Source organism: Lytechinus pictus, chromosome 8 (assembly GCF_037042905.1).
Source record: "Lytechinus pictus isolate F3 Inbred chromosome 8, Lp3.0, whole genome shotgun sequence".
Lineage (NCBI taxonomy): Eukaryota > Metazoa > Echinodermata > Echinoidea > Temnopleuroida > Toxopneustidae > Lytechinus > Lytechinus pictus.
Genome location: NC_087252.1, coordinates 19,627,146 through 19,650,664, shown reverse-complemented (window position 1 = coordinate 19,650,664; position 23,519 = coordinate 19,627,146). Strand labels below are relative to the sequence as shown.

At 39.4% G+C, this 23,519-nt stretch overlaps 1 protein-coding gene across 6 annotated transcripts in view; it reads right to left on the bottom strand.

Moving 5' to 3' along the window:
• Positions 1–1,237: 1,237 nt before the first annotated feature.
• The window catches only part of LOC129267062 (uncharacterized), a 37,895-nt gene continuing 15,613 nt past the window's right edge, over positions 1,238–23,519 (bottom strand). The window contains exons 5-16 of one of the 6 annotated variants that reach the window (XM_064103727.1): positions 22,800–22,946; positions 21,625–21,900; positions 19,151–19,291; positions 18,149–18,334; positions 16,746–16,925; positions 16,017–16,130; positions 15,554–15,667; positions 14,108–14,188; positions 13,357–13,461; positions 5,635–5,667; positions 4,766–4,841; positions 1,238–3,926 (exon numbers count right to left, since the gene is read on the bottom strand). In XM_064103727.1, coding sequence (XP_063959797.1) covers positions 2,978–3,926; positions 4,766–4,841; positions 5,635–5,667; positions 13,357–13,461; positions 14,108–14,188; positions 15,554–15,667; positions 16,017–16,130; positions 16,746–16,925; positions 18,149–18,334; positions 19,151–19,291; positions 21,625–21,900; positions 22,800–22,946 — 2,402 coding nt within the window. In that variant the 3' untranslated portion in view covers positions 1,238–2,977. The remainder of the gene's footprint in view (positions 3,927–4,765; positions 4,842–5,634; positions 5,668–13,356; positions 13,462–14,107; positions 14,189–15,553; positions 15,668–16,016; positions 16,131–16,745; positions 16,926–18,148; positions 18,335–19,150; positions 19,292–21,624; positions 21,901–22,799; positions 22,947–23,519) is intronic. The other 5 variants (XM_064103728.1, XR_010294441.1, XM_064103729.1 and 2 more) reach the window with 5 other exon arrangements.

The window sequence follows — 23,519 nt, the reverse complement described above, 5'->3', positions numbered from 1 at the left end:
ACTAAACTGGCATTAAATTTTCCCATTTGTTGTTATTTACATAAAATTCAGGTTATATTTGTTGGGTTTTTTTGTAAAAATTGTAACCGAGTATGATATTTCTCATTGAAGTTTGGTAAAATGAATTTCAAATATTATGAATGCTTGATAATTTATTTTTTAAAAGAATTATCCTCATCATTTAACAAAACATTTTGATTCATTTCTTTTTCTCTCCTTTCCAATTTCCTGAAAAGCTCCTTGAGCACCCAACAGCACGACATAGTCCAATTATTATTATTATCATTATTTATTATTTTCCTTCTTACAAAACTAGAAGTACGTTCCCATTTAGCTTTCTTCAAGATAGGGGTCAGTTTCACCAAACTGTCATAACTCCTGACTTTGAAACATCCTATAGGAGTATGATAATTCCACAACACATGTACCTATGGAGTTCCCTAGAGTCAGATTGATTACCATCCTGAGAAACCTGTCCTTGGAAATAAAAAGTTTGATGCAGAAACACTTTTGACACACTTATGGACCTGCATCGCACAGAGTCTAATGTGTCAGTCAGGGAGATATTCTAAAGACAAATTTCCATCACATTTCTTTTCCTGGGCTCTGTTGCATAAAACAGACTATTATAGTAACCTTGCCATCCAGTGGTAACTACCATGGTAACAATGCTAATCGGCCGATCAGAATCAAGGATTTCATGAAAGTTAGCATTGGATGGCAAAGGTACCATGTTATGTTATACCGAGGTTATTTTACCTGACTGCTAAGAAAGCATGAATGCCTGTGAGCAAGCAACCAGGGGACCAACGGCATAATGGTAACTTGACCCTGATCAAGTCTTTTGAAAACATTTTGATGTGACTCTGATGGAATTGAACATACTCTTAATATATTGTGCCAAAGTCGTACTACAGGGTACATACATTTTTATTTTATGTATTATGCTACTTTTTGTTTATTCTATGTGGCTACTCGTGAATTTTATTGTTCTCTTTATGTGAAGGTGGCTCATAACATCTATTTTGTCAAATAGTTTTTAGTTTTTCATGCTTGGTTTGTTTTTACTTGATGTGGATATGTCCTGCATTATTTGATTGTGTCACAAACTATAATGATGAAATTTAATGTCATGTAATTTGTAAAGATGCATTATACAGCAGTACTCAAAATTTGGAAGAAACTTGGATGAAATATTTCATTGCCAATGACGCAGTTGTTTAACTCAAGAGAATGGTTTCATGTTTGATGTCTCAATTTTATTTGCACAATGGTATTTGAGATATTACAAAATACTGATGAAGAGTTAAAAGGTCACATTTAAGGGCATGCTTATCTTTTACGCCTTTCCGCCTTATTCTTTCCAACTCGAATTTAAAGTTTAAAGTAATGCATAAACTTCAAGAAGAATCTGTTCTGTGCAACCTTCATGCTATCCTCATTAGATAAGTAGTGGAAATACTTTCTGCATTGTTTTTCCTTAATTCATGCATCACGTACATACAAGTACCTGTTAACCACAACTTAACAAAATGCAAAATTCCCATCGACTTTTAGATTTATGTTTCAACTTGCATTTTTATTACATTTATACTGATATAATTATAGGCCAAACATGTTGCTTTTTGTTGAACACGAATGACTGTTACAGAAGTTTATTTTTTAATGCCAGTTTCATTTTTTATATTGTAAATGAACTTGTACATAGAAAAAAGATATTGTCAAAGTACTGTCGCTGACTTAATATGTTATTTCGTACAAAATGAAAATGGCAAATGATGACGATGAATAAATACGGCATCACAACACTACTGAATTAGTTGCTTATAACCTATTTCTTTTAAGGTTTTTTAGTACTGAATAATGAGATAGTTGTGTGAGAGGAGAGAAAGGAGAAGATGGAGGATGAGCAGAAGAAGAAAGATAAGGAAATTAATACCACAAAGAGGTAGGAGGAAAAGAAGAAGAATATGAAGGAGGAAAAGAAGAAGGAGAAGGGTAAGAAGAAGAAGAGGAAAAGGAACAAAAGGACGAGGAAGGAGAAGAAGAAAAAGAAAAATAAGAGGAAGAAGGAGGATGAAGAGGAACAAGAAAGTGAGAACAGTGAGAAAAAGGAGCAGGAGGGAAAGAAAAGGGAGAAGAATGAGAAATAACAGAAAAATGGAAGATGCAGACACTGAATAGCAAGCGAGGGAAAGAGAAATGAGAGAGGTCCACATAACGGTTTCAGCATATGACACAAGAAAGCGCAATAGAAAATCAAACTTTTTTCCCTTACATGTACAATTGAGATATAAGAGTTCCAGAATATAATTTGAATTATTATTATATTATCACAATTCAAAGTATAAATTCTGGACGGATTACATATATACAGTCGGTTACTCGAATTCAAATCGCCTTTTGTAAATAGCAGTTTTCATAAATATCGAGAATATCAGCACATGTTCACTTCGTTTCGCTTTTGACGTTGTTACATAGTTTTCGCCGAGCAACGCAGAATGAATCCTACATTAATTAATTGATAATACTAGTCAAGTCACAAAGAAGTCTTTGTCGACGGTTGATAAATTGGAACAGCAGTTTCGTCCGAAGTTTCAGAACTGACGAAAACTGGCAAATATGCCGTTTGTCCAGAGTCACGGACGGAGCTGTTGTTTTGATTCACAGACCCTCGACAAAGACTTCATTGTCATGGCGGGCATTTCACAATAGATTCTCTACGTTCCAGAAAGCGTCTGCGTAGGAGTTGTGAAAACTTCCCAATGTCTAGCCTTTGACCACACTGTCTCCTAGTAGGCTCATTAACGAATGCATCGTTATCCCATCGGCGCGGTAGTTTGGCGGCAAAACAGCCCCGTATCCTTAAATTGCCAATTTCATCGTCGACAACCTCTATAGGACTAAACGCCATGAATTCCGTGATCATCGACCCGGCGCCGAGCAAAGGATGGTCATGATGGCGGCGGGGGAGGACCTATGTTGCAGGAATGTAGAGTTCGTTGTCAACCATTTCACCGGCATCACCCACTGCTTCATAAACGTCATCATCGACCGCTTCGTTGATATAAGCGACGCGGGAAGTAGGCGGTGCATCAGCATCGTCATTTAGCTCTTCATAAATCCCATCATTCACCTCATCAACGACCGTATGATTCTCATAAGCGGCCCGGGTTGCTGATGGGGTCGCAGCACCGTTCTCTACTATCGAGTTAGTCTTGTCAGGGTCTTCATAAACGGCGTCATTGACGTTATCGACCACAGCGTCGGGATTGTGAGCGCGAGGGGTCGTCGGGGACGGAACGCCATAAAGCTCATTTTCAATCAGGATATCGTCATCTTTACAGTCTGTATAGATATTTTCATCAGGGTTCTCGTAAACGTCATCAGTCCCCTGATCACCCACCGACTCGAGATTAAGGCTGCGGGGAGTTGTCGGGGGTTGTGCCTTGTAGAGTTCATTCTCAATCATGTAATCATCTTCGTCCACATTTGTTGCATCGCTCTTATTATCACGTGATCCATGATGTTCATCGATCACGTGATTTGATGAGAGTATCCCCTGGCTATTTGATGTTTTATGACAGTTCGAACTCAACGATGATGGCTTCACTGTTGGTTCATCACTCGCTTCATACAAGACATTGTCTACAAAACCCTCCTTGGCATCAGTTTCTGCCCAATCATTCAAGCCCTTAACAAAATAGTTTGGGTCCTTATGGACTCCGCCATTCCCAAGATGCGGTTGCGTAGCAACGTGATCCACGGAACCGCCATTGTGATCACTTTCGGGTACGAGTGTTAGATAGTATGGTTCGTGAGGAGTGCCGTTTACCGGTTTGCTTTCTTCGTAGCTGTTTGCTACCGCAGCGTAGTTTTCCATTTCGTTTTCGTCATCCTTTATAATACGTTTTGGTGTTCGATGCCTGCAGGAAAGAAATTAAAGAACAACGCAAGATGAACGATCAGTGTTTATCGAGACATATGAGTTTTCGCTTCCACGACACAAGACGAATCGATTCAAGAACATAGAAAATGTATTGACAAATGCTCTTCATGACAAAGCACAAGCGAGAAGTCTTTGTCAAAGATTGGTGAATCAAAACAGCCGCTTCGTCCTTGAATCCGGACAAACGACATATTTGAATTTTTGTCAGCTCCCAAACTCAGGACGAAACTGTTAATTATTTCGGTTAACCAACTTCAAACAAAGATCTCCCAGGTGTTCTCCATTTCATGGGCTTGTGCGCTTAAATCTGTCACCGTTGCAGTTGCGAAAATATTACTATTTGACACAATATATAACGTTAGATTAACACTTTTCGCGTTGAAGAATTAATTATCACGTGTTGAAATTAGCATATTCAGAAGTTTATAGACCTGCATATGCCCTTTAACATGGCGATTTAAAAATTTTATTTCTAAAATTGCAGGATATTTGAAAAGATAGGAGCTTCCAAGGATAGGATGTTCGGAAAATCAGGACTTGTAAGATAGCGAGCGAAGCCATAAATCTGATTTCAGAAAAATATAATTTGCATCTAAATTAAAGAATTTAGCATGGACCTCCATGGCCTTAAAAAATCCAATGAAAACGATATCTTTTTAGATATCTTGGAATGATTATTGTAAAAGAAAATGTATATATATATTTCGAAACTTACCAGAGCGAGAGAGAGAGAGAGAGAGAGGGGGGGGGGGCGCCATTTAATATCAAAATTAAACTGGTTTTTAGGAGTTCTTCATCAGTCCCTGCATAGCTTACCTTCGAAAAAAGACGACGGTGAAGATGATAAACACTATGATGAAAAGAATTGCAACTGAGCTGCCAGCTGCGATAGCTTTAAGAGAGAGAGAGGATAAAAAAAATCAATGACACCATGAAATATCATATAATATACTCTTAAAAGGATTGCTCAAAATAATCATTGTGTTGGTGAATATGTATCTCACAAAACATGGTGAAAGAAAATGTTCATAATGAAATAATTTGCTAAAATCTAATGTTTGGTTGAGTTTGAACTTTATTTTTTGGTCGGACACTCACTCAGAAACAGTATCGTCATTTTGGACAATCCCATTTTAGGGTAAGTTTGATCTATCATCATGCCAATAGGATATTTACCAACATTCTTGCTTTGGCTTTTGCCATGTCTGTTGGTAGTTGACTACAAAATAGAATTTCCGTAATAATATATACACGATGCTGCGTCGTAAGATATTAACATTATTGCAAAGCTATTGCAGACAAACAATAAAATCAACAACAACAACAATAATAATAATGACAATAAAAATGATGATGATGATGGAATTCTCTTCCAGCTTTCCTTCGTTCTATCCCTCATGTCACATTATTCAGATCAAATGTAAAGACTTATCTCATGAAAAAAACATATTCAACCTAGCTCCATTTACAGTGACATAAAAAAAAAACATTTTTGTCATATAATTTCTATTTCACTTTTGTTTGTATGTTTCAAATTTTCTACAGTGTAAAGAGCTTCGATATGGATCTAATGAGAAGCGCTATATATTGATAATAATAATAATAATGATAATATTAATAAAAAAAATTATAATAAGAAGGATGTTAATAACGAAATCTGGGCAGCAAGGGCAACCAGGTCTTACCTCCCAGCGGGGCCGGATTTCCCTCTGGAATTTCTTGAATAAAAAGTGGAAAGAAAAACAAAACCTATAAGCAAGAGAAACATGGAACGAGGAGTCGTTTTCATGAACTAGTCATTATTAGCCTGAATTCACAAACATCCAACGCCAGTTGATTTGTATCTTGGTATAGCGCCATCTGCGTCAGTTATGCGGCTACACGTTCGTCCGACTCTTGACTTGATTACGGTTAAATAAAGTATTGATCACAACTACAAAGTTGCTTCCGATTCCTCTTTTATTGTCGTGGTGGCTGCTTATGGGATTCACTCACGCCTGAATTTTTTCTTATTCCATATTTGAAGGACTTTGCTGAGAAGGAAAACAGCCGGTTGCACCGTAAAAGTAAGTTTACCGTGAACGAGTAGTTGGTTAGATCTAGCCGAAATTAGAGTCGGTCCCACAGCCTTACAATGGCGTGCAGTATGCCTAAAGTACCAAAGCAATGGTGCTTGGGTAAAGTCGAATCAATTACATCCTTTGAAGGATGGAGACAGAATCTTTTGTACACCTTGAATCTTGATCCTAACTTCGCTTTCTTCCTTTCTGAGTCGGTAACATGGGGTAAGAAAACAAAAGCTAACCCCACAAGGGGTTTCATAGATGACAATCCCTCTGTTCCTTCAGAGTTGCGCAAAACTGCTCAACAGAAAGCGAACCTACTTGATCTATGCTCGGTTAGCCCGGAGGCGTCTGGAGAGTAAAAATCATGGTACTATACGTACCCTCACTCTCCAAACGCCTGGAGCGGCTTAGTATGCCTCGCTATAGAGGCTAGGATTACCCAAAAAATTTAGGTCTAGTTTCACCAATTTCTATTTTTTGTTAATCGCCCAAACTTTTGTACATGGGCAAGTTTTATGTTTACCCCCATTTTTTATCAAATTTGTATATTTTTATTTCTTTATTATTCTTAAAATGGAAGAAAATTAAGAGCAAGAGTATTCACTTACCCCGTCTGTTTACGTCGCCATTTTGCAGTCTTTTGTTATCGATACCTAGATACCAAACGCGTGCAGAGCTGCAACTTAAATTTTAAAATTACTTGCATTTGCCGATTAATATCAAGATTCATAAAATATTTGTTTCGGTTAATAAATATCATAAATTGATTTATGTGATATTTATTAACCGAAACAAATATTTTATGAATCGTGATATTAATCGGCAAATGCAAGTAATTTTAAAATTTAAGTTGCAGCTCTGCACGCGTTTGGTATCTAGGTATCGATAACAAAAGACTGCAAAATGGCGACGTAAACAGACGGGGTAAGTGAATACTCTTGCTCTTAATTTTCTTCCATTTTAAGAATAATAAAGAAATAAAAATATACAAATTTGATAAAAAATGGGGGTAAACATAAAACTTGCCCATGTACAAAAGTTTGGGCGATTAACAAAAAATAGAAATTGGTGAAACTAGACCTAAATTTTTTGGGTAATCCTAGCCTCTATAGCGAGGCATACTAAGCCGCTCCAGGCGTTTGGAGAGTGAGGGTACGTATAGTACCATGATTTTTACTCTCCAGACGCCTCCGGGCTATGCTCGGTCAGATTGCTAATTTTTGTCCCGTCATCGCTAGAAATTCTATTGTTTGCAATTCCACTTCTTTGAATGACATTTGGGCCACTATTAGACTTCACTATGGCTTCCAGGCAACAGGTGCCCATTTTTTGGATTTTTGCGAGATAAAGCTGGAATCTGATGAGCGACCAGAAGATTTATATCAGAGATTACTTGCCTTTGTCGAGGACAATTTGTTGACGGCTGGTGGTGGTATTACCCATCACGGTGATCCCATCCTGGATGATGAAGAACTTTCGCCTACAATTGAGAATTTCATTGTTCTGCAGTGGCTTCGCCTTTTGCACCCTGACCTTCCCCAGGTGGTGAAGCAGAGGTACGGCACAGAACTCCGTTCACGCACACTTGCATCCCTCAAACCTGAAATTTCTCAGGCCCTTACTAGTCTTTTGGAGTCAGTTGAATGTTCCAGGGCAATGCGTACAGCGGCTTTTCCGCCTCGTGGTCGTAGTCAGACTGCTCCCCGGCGTACTCAGTCTCGAACCCCAGCGAAGTTCCGTCCTAGGTCTTCCAAATCGTGTCCACTGTGCGTTCAGGCTGGCCGTCCTAGTGACCATTTTTTGAGTGTCTGTCCTTACCTTCCAGACTCCGATCGGCAGTACATGGCAAAGGCCAGGCAGGTTGCCAAGATTTTTGATGATTTTAACTTTGATGTTGACCCCCAGGAGTCATGTGACGAGGCTTGTTTGTCACCAGACCCTGGCCGTGGAGGTACCTCTTCCACACTGCGTGTCCAAGTTCGCCAGTCTCCTTATTTCGATGCATTTTATAATCATCATGCTGTTCGTATCACCCTCGACAGCGGTGCTACTGGGAACATGATGCGTGCTTCTACGGCCCGAGTATTAGGTTGTAACGTGTCCTCCACCACCCAGTCAGCTCATCAGGCTGATGGGTCCTCTCCGCTGCAGGTTTGTGGTGAAACTCGTTTCACCGTCTGTCGTGGCAGTCATGAGTTCCACTTTGAAGGATTGGTCATTGAGAACCTTGATGTTGACGTTTTGGCTGGTACTCCATTTATGGAAAGGAATGATGTGGCCATCAGGCCAGCAAGGAGGGAGATTTCCTTGGCTGATGGTACTGTGATTAGTTACGGTTCCTGTAATAAGCCTAAGGCTGGTCATGCAGTGCGTCGCGCATTTGTCCTTCGTGCCCCTTCTCAAACTACCACCATTTGGCCAGGTGAATTTCTTGAGTTTTCCCTACCTCCTGAGTTTTCTGCTGATGAGACACTTGTCTTGGAGCCTCGCTCGGATTCCCCTCCTACACCAATGATCACAGAATTCTTTCCGGCTCCAGGTGTTGTCTCGAGTGTTGCTGGTAGGATCCGCATCCCAAATCTCTCTCGCGGTCCTTGTGTTATCCGTCGCAATGAACATCTTTGTCAGGTTTGTCCAGTGGTTGTCTCAGATGGCAGTCAGGTTGCGCAAATTCCTCCTAGTCAGACTGCCCTTCCCTCTGTGGTGCAGGGAGGGCCGACCTTATCACAGCCTTCTCAGTCTGTTATTGTGGATCCTGATAGTATCCTCCCCCCAAAGGCAAGGGGAGATTTTCAGTCTCTTCATGCAGAACATGATTGTGTGTTTAGCCCTTCATTCAAGGGTTACAATGGTGCATCTGGTCCATTCAAGGCCGTTGTGAACATGGGTCCTGTGCAGCCCCCACAACGCAAGGGTCGCCTTCCCTTGTATTCCCAGGAGAAGCTTGTTGAATTGCAGGGAAAGTTTGATGACCTGGAGAAACTTGGCGTCTTTGCACGCCCTGAGGATATTGGTGTTACGGTTGAATATGTCAACCCGTCGTTTCTTGTGAAGAAGCCAAATGGCGGCTCTCGTCTTGTCACAGCCTTTGCTGATGTTGGGCGCTACTCTAAGCCACAGCCCTCAGTTTTGCCTGATGTTGATTCCACTCTGAGAAAGATAGGTCAGTGGAAGTACATTATTGCATCTGACCTTGCAAGTGCCTTTTATCAAATACCTCTCTCTCGGGATTCGATGAAGTATTGTGGTGTTGCTACCCCTTTCCGCGGCATTAGAGTTTACACCCGTTGTGCTATGGGTATGCCGGGATCAGAGACGGCATTGGAGGAGTTGATGTGTCGAGTGCTGGGAGATCTATTGTTTGAAGGTGTTGTTGTCAAACTTGCAGACGACTTGTACTGTGGTGCTGACACCTGGCAGGCCCTTTTGCATAACTGGTCCAGGGTGTTACATGCACTAGCCTCCAATGGTCTTCACCTTTCTCCATCTAAGACTACCGTCTGTCCAAAAACCACCACTATTTTAGGGTGGGTTTGGTCTGAAGGGAACCTCAAAGCAAGTCCTCATAGGATAACAACTTTGTCAACGTGCTCATGCCCTTCAACCGTGAAGGGAATGCGGTCTTTCATTGGAGCCTATAAGATGCTTGCTCGCGTTCTCCCGAATTGCGCATCCTATCTGGGCCCCCTGGATGAATCGATTGCAGGTATGAAATCTCAAGACCGCATCTGCTGGACAGATGAGCTTCATGATGCCTTCAACAAAGCCCAGTCCGGCATCAAGTCTACTCGTACGGTTACTTTACCCCGGCCATCTGATCAGCTATGGATTGTCACTGATGGATCCGTGAAGAACCATGGTCTCGGTGCTACCATGTACTTCACAAGAGACCGGACGCCTTTCGTCGCAGGTTTCTTCAGCGCGAAGCTCCGTGGTCGTCAAATCACATGGTTACCTTGTGAAGTAGAAGCACTGTCCATTGCTGCTGCCACCAAGCATTTCAGCCCGTACATCATCCAGTCTCACCACCCTGTCTGCATTCTTACTGACAGCAAACCTTGTGTTCAGGCTTATGAGAAATTGTGTCGTGGTGAGTTTTCTGCCAGTCCACGGGTTTCTACCTTTTTGGCAACCATTAGCAGATACCAGGTTTCCTTACGTCACCTGGCGGGCTCCGCTAATGTCCCATCTGACTTCGCGAGTAGGAATGCTCCCCCATGCCATGATGTTCGATGCCAGATCTGTACTTTCATTTCACGGATGGAAGACTCTGTTGTCCATCTTACGTCTGTTGCTGACATCCTCTCAGGGAAGATACGCCTCCCTTTCACATCTCGTCACGCGTGGGGTAAGATTCAGTCTGATTGTCCGGCCCTCCGCCGTGCCCATGCCCACCTTACTCAGGGTACTCGCCCATCGAAGAAGTTGACAGGTATCCGTGATGTGAAGCGATATCTCCAGGTTGCCACCATCGCCCGTGATGGCTTACTGGTCGTCCGCCGGGATCATGCATTCTTGCCACAGCAGGAGTGTATCGTCATTCCTCGCAATGTGCTACAGGGGATTCTCACTGCCCTACATCTTCAACTTGGTCACCCCACATCACACCAACTCAAGCAGGTTGTCTCACGGTATTTCTATGCCCTGGATCTTGATGCAGCAATTCAACAGGTGACTGTCGGTTGTCACAGCTGTCTTTCCCTCCAGAATGTTCCTCGTGTTGCTACTCCCCAGTCTACAGGTGACCCTCCATGTGTCATTGGGGTGTCTTTTGCTGCGGATGTCATCAAGCGTTCCCGCCAACTCGTTTTCATCCTCAGGGAGAGTGTCACTTCTTATACTGTAAGCGCTTTGATTCCAGATGAACGCAAGGAGACTCTCCGCACAGCCCTCCTTCAGCTATGCGCACCTCTCAGGCCACTTGATGGCCCTCCATCTGTCGTCCGCACTGACCCTGCGCCAGGATTTTCTGCTCTCCAACACGATGAGTCTTTACGCAGTCAAGGCATCACTTTGGAGATTGGCCGTGCCAAGAACATCAACAAGAATCCTGTCGCTGAGAAGGCTGTCCGTGAGCTGGAAGATGAGCTGCTTCGTGATGATCCCCGTGGTGGTCCTGTTACTCCACTTGCGCTTGCTCTGGCTACCGCACGTCTTAACAGCCGTATCCGTGGCGTTCCTTTCTGCTCGTGAGCTTTGGACCCAGCGTGACCAATTCACAAGTGAACAGATTCCGTTGCGTGACATGGACGTTATTACCAATCAACATGAGAAACGGCTCTCCAACCATGGCCCCAGTATGGAATCGAAGGCACCCAAACGCCTATCTTCGATGGGAGAGTCTCTTGTTCACGTTGGTGACCTTGTCTACCTGCGCTCGGACCGGACTAAGACCCAGGCCAGACCTCGCTAACCTTGTCTGCAGTGTCGACAACGATTGGTGCAACATTCGCAAGTTTGTTGGGAGCCAACTACGTTCTACGTCATACCGTGTCCGGCGCTCGGATTGCTTGAAGGTCCCCCCAGGGATTCCTACCTCTCATCCTTTTCGACCGAGGGTTTCTGATGACGACGACGACCACCGTGATGAGGAGTTAGCCAGTCCCACTCCAGCGGATGACTCACAATGCTTGCCTAATGCCTCTGACGTTACTGATGTGCCGGGTGTCCCTTGCCCCCCTCCTGACCCCCCTGATATTCCTCACGAACTTTCTCACCCTGATGTTAGTCCTTCCCTTTCACTTTCTGGTCAGTCAGATCCCCCAGGGCCTTTTGACGTCACTGCCCCCAATAATGGCCGGCGGTATCCCTTACGCCGTCGTGTCCCCCCTTCGTATTTTAGCGACTACATTTGTGATTGACTTTGGCCTGCATTTATGCCCCCCCCCCAATTGCCTGTGCCTTGTCCAGCTTGCCCTTTACTGATGGACTCTCGCTGATGGACACTGTTTTTTCATGTATATCTTTTGTTTTTTTTATGCATTTTCGTACGCTTTACCTTTATGAGTGTATCTATGTGTGCTAATGGGTTCCTTAATGCGTCTAGTTTTTTTTTTTTTCGGCGAACGAACAGACAAAAACAACAAGCCAGCTCGATTTAAATGTTTTGATTTTAATTTGATAGTTTATTGCTTTCAGGATTCACACCTTACCAAACGAATACCTCTTCTTACTCCAGCTAGTTCGCCTTTTACCAATTGCTGCGCATTTTTGCGCTTGTGATAAATTATGCTGCGCATTTAATTTTTTTGGTTATTATTTTGGGTTTTGTTTGAAGTCCCATTAGTGGGTATGTCTTCGCGTTAATGTTTGCGCATTTGCTTTGCAGTTGTTTGCGAGTTTACACCTTTATAATATGACAATACTTTTACAAAGCTTTTCGCTTTGGATCTTTGCAAAATTCTTTTCATTTACATAAGGAAAAAGTGATTACGCCAGTTGATTTGTATCTTGGTATAGCGCCATCTGCGTCAGTTATGCGGCTACACGTTCGTCCGACTCTTGACTTGATTACGGTTAAATAAAGTATTGATCACAACTACAAAGTTGCTTCCGATTCCTCTTTTATTGTCGCAATACTAACAATAATATACATGTAGATATACAATTATCATATTAGCCCATACACTGTTAGAAAATGTATCCTTAACATAAAAGAAGTTCCTGCAGAAGAGTCTCGAGAACCACCTGTAATCTTACCAGATTGCGTAATCTTACATTATATCATGTAAAATTATATGAAATTGGTATTTGGTGTATGGAACCTTACAGATTTCCTTAAATGAAACACCCTTTTCCCCTTTTTAAACAGATCTGTTCTGTTAAATTGCAGAAAATTCCTGTTATATGAATTTACAGAATGATTCTGTTATTGCTTTCTGCAAAATAATTTTTCCTGTAAAATCAGGGTTTTAAACAGTGTATGTCGGACATTTACGGGTTCCTTCTTTGCTTGAATGAGATTCGCCAGCTCCTGACAAACATTCACTTTCAGAATAATGACCGCAAAGGTTCTTTCAGTCTTTGACATAAATGCATTTTCAATTATTTTTCTCGTTTTAATGAGATCCTTTGTAATAATATTCCTAATTAGTGAAACCAGAAAACGTTGAAAATGATTTTGGTGATATGAAATTTCAAATTACCGATTTGCATAACCTTAAATCTCGAAAAACTATCTGAAACTAAGTAAAGATCTTTGTCATAACTCTGACGTGGCTAGTGAGGTAGGCTTATCAATATACGAAGCCTATAATTCTTGGAAAGGGTGTAACAGAAATTCCTGTAGTCCGAACATAGTTCCGACATAACTTCAGAGAATATAGTCTATTACACTCAAACCTGTTATTGCTTCAGTTGTTTGTGCTTGTTTTGTGGAATGCCAAGTGGTGAAAGCTGATGATGTTAAAAGCGAACTTGATGAATAAGTCGTTGATGCAAGAAGCTCTAAAACAATTCAGAAGATAATGCATGCATGATTTTTTACTAGAAGAAAACTTAAAGCATAAAAGCACACAGCATCATGCTAAAAGTTTGCTTATATTTGTTTTCTATTATTCACAAATAGGGCCAATACTGGCATCATACGAAAGCTTGAAGATTACAGACTAAAGAAAAGTCGTTTTAATTAAGTGGGTACAATTGTGTGTTTATTGGGTCCAACAATTTAGATGTTTGGGTCGAGCCATATAGATTAGTAAATTCAATATTCATTAAAGGTTGTCACTCCAATCTTTCAAATGTTGATTTACTATTTCATTTTTTTAAGAGGGAAAAATATCTAAATCAATAAAGAAGATGACGCAAGCAAGGATTCTACTAGGAAATTGTGTTTTTTAACATAAAACCTACAGAATGAAAGCTTTTTTCCCCATAAGAATGAAACACACACAAAAAGAATGATTGACTTTATTCTCTTTATATCATTTGAAATTTGAATCTATTGTTCGTCTTCAATGAATATTAGATCTTAGCGTACTGGTATATTAAAATGACGACAGGAAGACGAAATAGGTTGTTCATTAAGCCAATGGATGATCTTCTAATTGTGTTCTAATGGGAAGGGTAATCTATATTTCAACTATATGCAAACCTGTGAGTGATCCAGTGGTTTTAGTAAACTTTGAGATAGAAGATGAAGTCGATGAATGGACAGTTGTTGTCATTGGTATTTCTAGAGCAATATTAGAAACAAATATATGCAACATTCCTGGTGTTATATGCTTATGAAAACAGTGTTGAGCTATTTAGTTATAAAAAACGATTTTGAAACTTAGAATAAGAACAAAAAGTTTTGTGCAAATTTAGTTTTATATGTCCACACATCCAAGAGCTAAATTTATTTTGAAAATAAATTCAAAGGACAAATATCGCAAACGAATGAGATTTGGGAAATAAATGTTCGTGATCATAGAGTACATATTGTGACCATACATTCGTAAAAGGGTATACAATGGAACCATATATTTCATATGTTAACCCGTTCTTAACCGGTATGAACTGAAATTTAAAATCTAAATAAAATCTACCTTTGAGAGAGTTAGTAAACTATATGTGACACAAACTAAAACTATGATGAAATGATAATCTGATATTTGTTTCATGTTTTGGGATCAGTGGTTCGAATTCATTTCTCCGTGGCATAAAAGCTTTTATTATGGTAACTTTGCCCTCCAATAGCAACTACCATGGTAACAATGCTCATCAGCCAATCAAAGTCAAGAGTTCCATGAAAGTTACCATAATAGTAATTTTTATGCAACGGGGCCCAGATGGGTAATGTTTTATTAATAAAGGGACAAGTTTCTTAATTCATTGATTTTTAGGGGGGTTCAGGGGGGGTGATACTAAAACTAGAACTTAAGCAGAATAACTAGATCAAAACTCAAATCACACAACAAATCAGCCTATCAATTTATCAATAAATCATTCAGTTTACTAATCGACCAATCAATCAATCAACCAACCAATCAATTCATCAATCTATCAATCCATCCATCCATCCATCCATCCATCCATCCATCAATCAATCAATCAATCAATCAATCAATCAATCAATTCATCAATCTATCAATCAATCCATTCATCCATCCATCCATCAATCCATCAATCAATCAATCAATCAATCAATCAATCAATTCATCAATCTATCAATCAATCCATTCATCCATCCATCCATCAATCCATCAATCAATCAATCAATCAATCAATCAATCAATCAATCAATCAATCAACCAATCAATCAATCAATCAATCAATCAATCAACCAATCAATTCATCAATCTATCAATCCATCCATCCATCCATCCATCCATCCATCCATCAATCAATCAATCAATCAATCAATCAATCAATTCATCAATCTATCAATCAATCCATTCATCCATCCATCCATCAATCAATCAATCAATCAATCAATCAATCAATCAATCAATCAATCAATCAATCAATCAATCAACCAATCAATCAATCAATCAATCAATCAATCAATCAATCAATCAATCAATCAATCAATCAATCAAAATATTTAGTGACTTACCTTCATCGCACGTTGGACCAGTGTAGTCGGATGAACATGTACAACTGAACGATGATCCACTTTCAAAACACGATCCACCATTTATACATGGATTGCTATCACATGGGTCGAACTCTGTCATGACAAAATGATGTAGACTGTGACATGCATGACTTGTTAAATACTTTGCAACATTAATGATATCATTATGGTCTTCGATATAGTAACAATCAAAGAATAGAAACCGGTAACAAATGAACAAATTCAAAATATGTTATTTATATAAGCCCTATACTTACCTACAAAAAGAAAGAAACACATTAAACATGACCGTGAATAGAGCTAGACATTGCTATCAGTTATTAGTCAATTTTTCCTTACAGATAAGATAAATGACTGGTAATGTTATAGATCAATCATTTGATAAGGATAAATTTCACCATTTTATCATGTTTTATATATGTCCATGTTTAAAAGATCTTACCTTCATCACATGTTGTTCCAATGTATCCTTCGGGGCACGTACAGATGAGTGACGATCCGTTCACACTACATGTTCCTCCATTCAAACATGGGTTACTGTAACACGGACTAAGAGCTGGTATGGAAATAAAACAAATAATTAGCCAACTTGTACGGAGGCTAATGGTTCACTATGTAAGTAGTAATGAAATGAACTAGTCGATTAGTAAAATGAAGACAAAATAATGGAAATGGACGAGAAAGAGAACATTTAGGGCAAATCGAGAGGCGAAAAAGTGCTGAATGAGTGAGAAGAGAGTATTATTTCGCCTCCTTCAACTTCTCCGTAGCTGCATTGTTGTAAGAATACTTTTAGATTATGTCTACTTAGTCTAGCACTTTGTGACATTTGATTCAGAACATTCTGTGTAATTCTAAATTTTGAAGTGAACGTCCTGAAATAAAATGGGGTGGGAAGTTTGTTTAGTCACATCTCATTTCATGGGTCTATCTTTTGCCATTTTTGTGACTTTGCATTCAGACAACAATTGAGGAGAGGGGCTACAGCCCCTCTGTGATTAATCATTGAAATGTGCTTAGTAAAGATTAATGTAACTAGCCTGTGTGAAGATATTGTTAATTTTGACTGAGAGGAAAATGTGCAGTGCCATTGTAATCGTTTGATCAGTTTCTTTTGGAACCAAATCTATTTCTTTCATGAAATGCTTCCAACATAATATAACGGACTTACCTGAACATGTAAAGTTAGGAATACTCCAATTGCCTGTATGTTGACAGAAGCTGATTGGCACGTTGTCAGGAATATAACCGTCATCACATGTATATACGGTTGTGTCTCGATAATATGCTGATTGTACCATGCTTTTTGATGCTCGAGTAACATTTAGCGGCATTCCTTCACATTTAACAGCTTTTTAAAAAAAAATGTAAATTTAGAAAGTCATCAGAGACGTGCACCGTCAGAGGGCTGGCTAATTTTTTCTAAATCACATTAAGACTGCCAGGTGATGTCGGCCAACATTTTTTTTTCATTTTCGAATACTCTATCTTCGCATCATGGAGCCCTTCACAACTTATTTATTCTTATTAAATTTATTCTAAGAACAGTTACTACTCTAAGAAAATCATTAACTTTTTCAAGCCATGATTTACTTGCATGAATTGAGTATGTACTTTCCTATTATTCAAGGGATTCTGGGCATTGATAATACTTTCTTCGTTCCTGGTCTGACAGTTTACTTCTCAGGTCTGAATACATCAAATATTAAAAAATGAGCTTACCCTGTTTATTTAAGCGGTCGATCGGGGAAAGTGTTTGATTTCTTTCTGCACCCCCCCCGTGTTAGAAAAAACTGGATCCGCCCCAGGGAGTAACGGAAATGATCATGAGCTAGAAAGGTACACTCTTTATAATTCGGAACCCCCTCATAGAAAATCCTGGTTACATGCCTGACAGTATAGTTTAATACCATATTTGCATAGCAATATCCCACACCGGTTTATTTCCAATTCGTCTAATGCCAATTCGTCCAATTGCCAACTCGTCAACTTTCATTTTGTCTACCATCAGTTCGTCAAATCACCACATGGTCTACCTTCATTCAGTCTAATGCAATTCCGTCTAATGACCAGTTGGTCCTGTAGCCATTTAGTCCTCATACCATTTGGCCTAATTAAACTAAAGTGTTTATTGTGCCAAATGAATGAAAAGAAAATGGGCATTATACCAACTGGTTATTAGAAGAAATGGTAATAGACGAACTGGTCATTAGACGAAGTAATGATTGGACCAAATGGTTATTGAACCAAATGGTTGTTAGACGAAACGTTGATGGACGGAATGGCATTAGACTAAATGGCGGTAGACCATGTGGTGAGTGGACGAGTTGGCAGTGGACGAAGTGGCAATTTACCCCCACAGCGTTCCTCTGTAAAAAGTCCCGTTGTTGGTGATTCAAAGTTACGCCATCCACAATACGGTATTCTTTGCAAATGAAATGATAAAACATAATCATCACCATGCACTTACGGAAAGATATTTTCAATAATGGATCCTTTCCTTCCTGAGTAAATATGTACTGCAATCCTTTAAGACTCTTTTTTATTTGCGTGAATTGAATTTTTTTAATATACCTTCACAAAATGGTCTTGAGTGATTCCATGAGCCATTCGTCATGCACGTTAGGATCTCTTCCCCTGATAATATAAAGCCTTCGTTACAGCTGAAATGAAGAGTCGCTCCGTCCAGGTAAGTTGTTCTATCGTCTGGTAAACGATTCCCATGTAAAGGTTGACCTGGGTCTCCGCAGGCAGGAAGCCCTGCAAACAATGATTTAATCAAATGTATAAAGGTCTACCTTACAAAATGAAAAAATAACAACAACGAACACTTAAACTAATACTCGATCTTAAAATAACGTCTATATACGATAAGCCAATTAGCGTCAATGAGGGATTATGATTGATTTTTTTCGTTTATTTTCCTTATTTATTTCTCTTTCTACATATTTATTTCTATGTGTATACTTTCTTATCTAATAATCATCTTTATTTCAATCATTATAATTATGATTCTTCTTCTTTTTTCTTCTTGGTGGACTATAATGTATAGATTTAAAACAATCATCAGCTCTAGACACGTACGTGTAAACTGTAGCTATTCCCCTCTCCGTGAAGATTTGCCCAGCGAGTATAGTATCAACATTACGATGCTAGCCATTTCGTTTTTCCCTCAGTAACGATTATAGACTACGTCGACTAGCAATATATATGAATATATATATACACACTAAGAAATAAAGGTTCAAAATTAAACCCCGAAAGGTTGATGCAAAATCAGCACCCTATGGGTTCAAAAATCGAACCCCTGATTGGGGTTAAAAAATTGAACCCCTGGTTGGGGTTCATTTTTGCACCCTGCGGGTTCAAAACTGCACCCCTAGGGGTTCAATTTAAAATTTAGGGGCGCAGTTTTGAACCCGCAGGGTGCAAAAATGAACCCCAACCAGGGGTTCAATTTTTGCACCCACTGAGGGTGCTGATTTTGCATCAACCTTTCGGGGTTCAATTTTGAACCTTTATTTCTTAGTGTGTACATATAATGTAATATAAAAAATAAATAGTGACATTACTTGCCTATTTGACACAATGTCTTTCTCATTTTGCTACAAGATGAATCATCCCATTTGTAATCATGATTTTCCTTCATTTCTACACAATCATGATTGTTCTTATCCGGTCTGCCACTGTACCATGCGTTATATATGACTCGGGTTTCTGAATAAAACAAAGTTAGTGATAAAAAAAGAGAAAACGATTAAGACCGTACATGTGCAATATCCTTCTTTTTATGATATACACCTGTACGGAAACCAATGTGTAAGCTAATATTGCGATCGTGTCCCCTGTGAAAGTGACGTCACGCTACTATCAGTTTAGGTCGTATTATAATATTAATAGAAATATGGCAATTTTTGTGATTGTTGTTATGGTTCCATGACATTTACTAAGGCTGCAATTTATATGCCCGTTAAATTAAACATAAAATATAACCTCCAAAACTAAATAAACCCTAATCCTTATCACTGCATTATTCTGAACCAAAAACTCTGTAACAATCCTAACTCTAACCCATTGCCCTGTGAGATATTAAGACCGGAGCAATTGTCGTGTCACTGTTGTGGTTATCGTTGCTATTGGTGTTTTCTTTTTATTGATACCACTACTATCACAATAATGCTCAGCATTACTAACATTGTTAATTATTCTCATTATTATTATCTTTATTGCTAAAATTACCATTATTTTTCATTGTCATTGTTACTGTAAGAACGTAAGTGGTAAGCAAGTGAGTGGGATTATTCAGGTCCGAGCTTCACTCTATCAAATTAGGACATGTCGGAATAAATCTTAACATACTACAAATTAGGGTTCTAGGACTACTCCCAAAGGACAGCTCTCCCGGAGGACTGCTCCCCTTGATGACAGCTACCCCGGAGGACAGCTTCCCCAGAGGACAAAAGCCACTGTGACAGAGGTCGACTCTTCCGGGGACAACTCCCCTATAGGACAAACGTCCAGTAGGACAGCTCCCCCGAGGACAGTTCCCACGTATAGGACAGCTCCCCGGGCACAACTTCCCTGTAGGACAGCTCCCCCGAGGACAGTTCCCCCATAAGACAGCTCCCCCGATGACAACCCCGGTAGGACAACTGACCCTAGCACAATTGCCCCGCAGGGCAACTCTCCCGAAGACATCTCCCGTACTATAGGACCCAAAATGGAGACTCTGCAGACTTTCCCGAGCACATCTCGTGCTGATTTAAAATCTTCCACATGAAAAAAGCTATTTCAAACAGTACAATTTGTCTTGAAATTCAGCTGATTTTTTTTTATTTACCGTATATGCTATGCTTATTTCATATGTGTTTACTTTTATTGTATATGGACCCCCATGGAAGAACAGTATTGTCATGTCGACAAGACTGAACATGGGCTATCAATCCGTTTTGTATTTTTTATACGGCAAATACTACTATACTATACTATACTTGTTTTGTGAACTTTAAAATAAAACATAGTATTTGCAAATCGTTTCTAGTTGTTCTTGAAACTTACATCAGCTTTATCGTTTTGTATGTATGTATTACACGCTTCAACTCAATCACATGTAGCGGTTTTAGATTTCATGAGTAAAGGAGGAAGGAGATGGATGAAAATAACAGGGGAAATATGAGAAAGAGAGTGGATGAAGGATAAGGGGAAAGGGAGGGGAAGAGAAGAGAAGGAAAAGGCATTTTCTTTTATTGTTATATCGATTGAGCATAATTTACGTGTGAGCGAAGGTAATTGGTGCACAGGTTTTTTTTTAAATGAAAGGATGATTTTGTTTTATTCCATTTTAGTATACGTACTTTAGCCATATATAAAATAATACGGATGGATTAGCCATACACTCATCTGACAGGCGCGGCCACTCCTATACGCCTAGTCTTTCTTTGTTTGCCAAAATATATTAAAATATACCCTGGAATACAGGCACGGATCCAAGATTTCTTTGAAGAGGGGAGCAATTTTTTTTTATAATCATGTGAGCTTTAGCCGTTGCATGAACCTATTGTACTAACCTTGCTATAATAAACTGATGGTGATGATGATGATAAAAGACTTTTATACAGCTATTATCAATTTATGACCGATGCTCAAGGTGCTATTTTCCCGCCCAATTTCATTCAGAAGTCAGTCAGAATAATTTACAATTAACAACTTCTCCGTAGGGGAGTTGTCCTACACGGGGAGTTGTCCTCGGGGAAGTTGTCCTACGGGGGAGTTGTCCTCGGGGCAGCTGACCTACGGGGGAGTTGTCCCCGGGGGCTGTCTTACGGGGAAGTTGTCCTCCGGGAGAGCTGTCCTGAACGGACAAATTATAATCTTTGAACGCATAATATCAATTTGTATGCCACAAGATCCAAATCCGCATCAGAATGTATTATAGAACAACGAGACATTAGAGAAAAACAACTTTGGTTACAAACTGGGCTCTCAGAGTGCTGCTAATATTTACGATCGTCACTGAGAATGCAGATAAATCATAATCATATCTTACTTACTGTCAGACCAATACCAGGATCTTTCGCTGTCGTCTGCATCATATCCACCTATCCACCACGCCGTGTTTCCAATATTTTTCCTCAGATCAAGGGCGCGTTCTACCAATAACGTATTTGTGCTATTGTCGAGTATTTCAGCCAAGAATCCCCCGCTCCGATTGCATGTTTTCACTCCATCATCCCAATTGTTTGATACATTCATGAATTGAAAACAGATGCCCATGTAATCTAGAACTGTGTCCGATTGGTTGAGCCCGGCATGTTGGCAAGACTGACCTAAGCATAGATAAATATAGGCCCTATTAACTGCTAAGCAATATATAACGTAACGGTTAAATTTCCTTCCCACGATTCACGCATAAATAAACCATTCGCTATTTTGGTTCCACTTTCCAAACTAATCGTTTTAATAATAATAATAATAATATAGGATATTTATATTGCGCACATATCCACCTTGTTAGGTGCTCAAGGCGCTCCTATATTACCCGGCTAAGCTAGCCGTTCATAGCGCACACAGCTTTTTAAGGAATTACTTCCTACCGGTACTCATTTTTTAGCCGACCAGAAGGGAAATTCCTTGTCCATGTAGGGGACAGTTTTTCCAATGGGGGGGGGGGGGGGGGGGGGTAATTTAATGTGTTTACCATTTATCCACTCTCTTCCCTATATGGACCCATGACTTTGATTTTGCTTATTATACTTCAGTTTATTATAATTGTATTTCTATGGATATTTGTATTGTTCTGTTAGAAATGAGAAAAAAAATTAAACTAAAAACCCTAGAAGCCCCCGACCTATAAATAAGGAAGTAAATAATGATGGTGATGATGATGCTACTACTAATAATAATGATAGTGATAAATAGCTTTGATATTAATAAATAATATCAAATAATATCAATGGTAATAACATATAATAATGATTAAAACAGTAACAATAACAAAATAGTAAAAAATGGTCCAGTATTGCGCCTTGATTTCCCGCTGGATTTATCGATTAAACATTACTGCAGGGATAGCTCACTTCGCGCTCTCACGGCAACTCGCAGAAATACTTTGCATCGTATATATACAAGACCTGAAGACATAATGCCACTGGCGTGAACGATAGCACCAAGCATACTAGTAACTGCTAATTTTGATAATTGTCAATGATAATTTCTATAAATTTACCGTACTGACAGATTACGCCATTCTTTTCACCAGATGACTGTGGATTCCATGAAAAAGACCCATCCTCAAACGACATTTCAATAAAATTCCCTTCAGATGCATCTGGAAATGGATCTTTCCAAAAGAAGCGTTTTATATATTCATCGCCTGAGGAAAAAATGTTCGAAAAAGTATTTTTGTTAGCAATAATATGATAACTCACGTAGCATCTATCTAAATTTCCAGCATTTAGATATCATTAATTACGAAATGACAAAAGTTCTCTATTTTTGATGTACAGTGATATACCAAGCGCCTCAGAAATATTTAGGGGTGGCAAGGTAAGACAGGGGCCGCGGAACGGTTTTTAAAGTGGGGGGGGGCTGACCATGCAGAAAAATCACAATAATATGGTCATTTTTACGTTTTTGCACACGGTTTTGGAAAAAAGTGCGGCCCCTGTAAGATGAGCAATTTTTTGCTTTTTGCATGTAAGGACTGATATAACTAACAATCTAAACTGTTAAAAAAAACCGTGATTTTACAGAAAGAAAACAGAAGATTTTGCAGAAAGCAATAACAAAATCATTCTGTAAATTCAGAAAACAGGATTTTTTCTGCAATTTAACAGAACAGGTCTGTTAAAAAGGAAAAAGGGTGTTTTATTTAAGGAAATTTGTAAGATTCCATACACCAAATACCAAAATCCTGTAAGATTACGCAATCTGGTAAGATTACAGG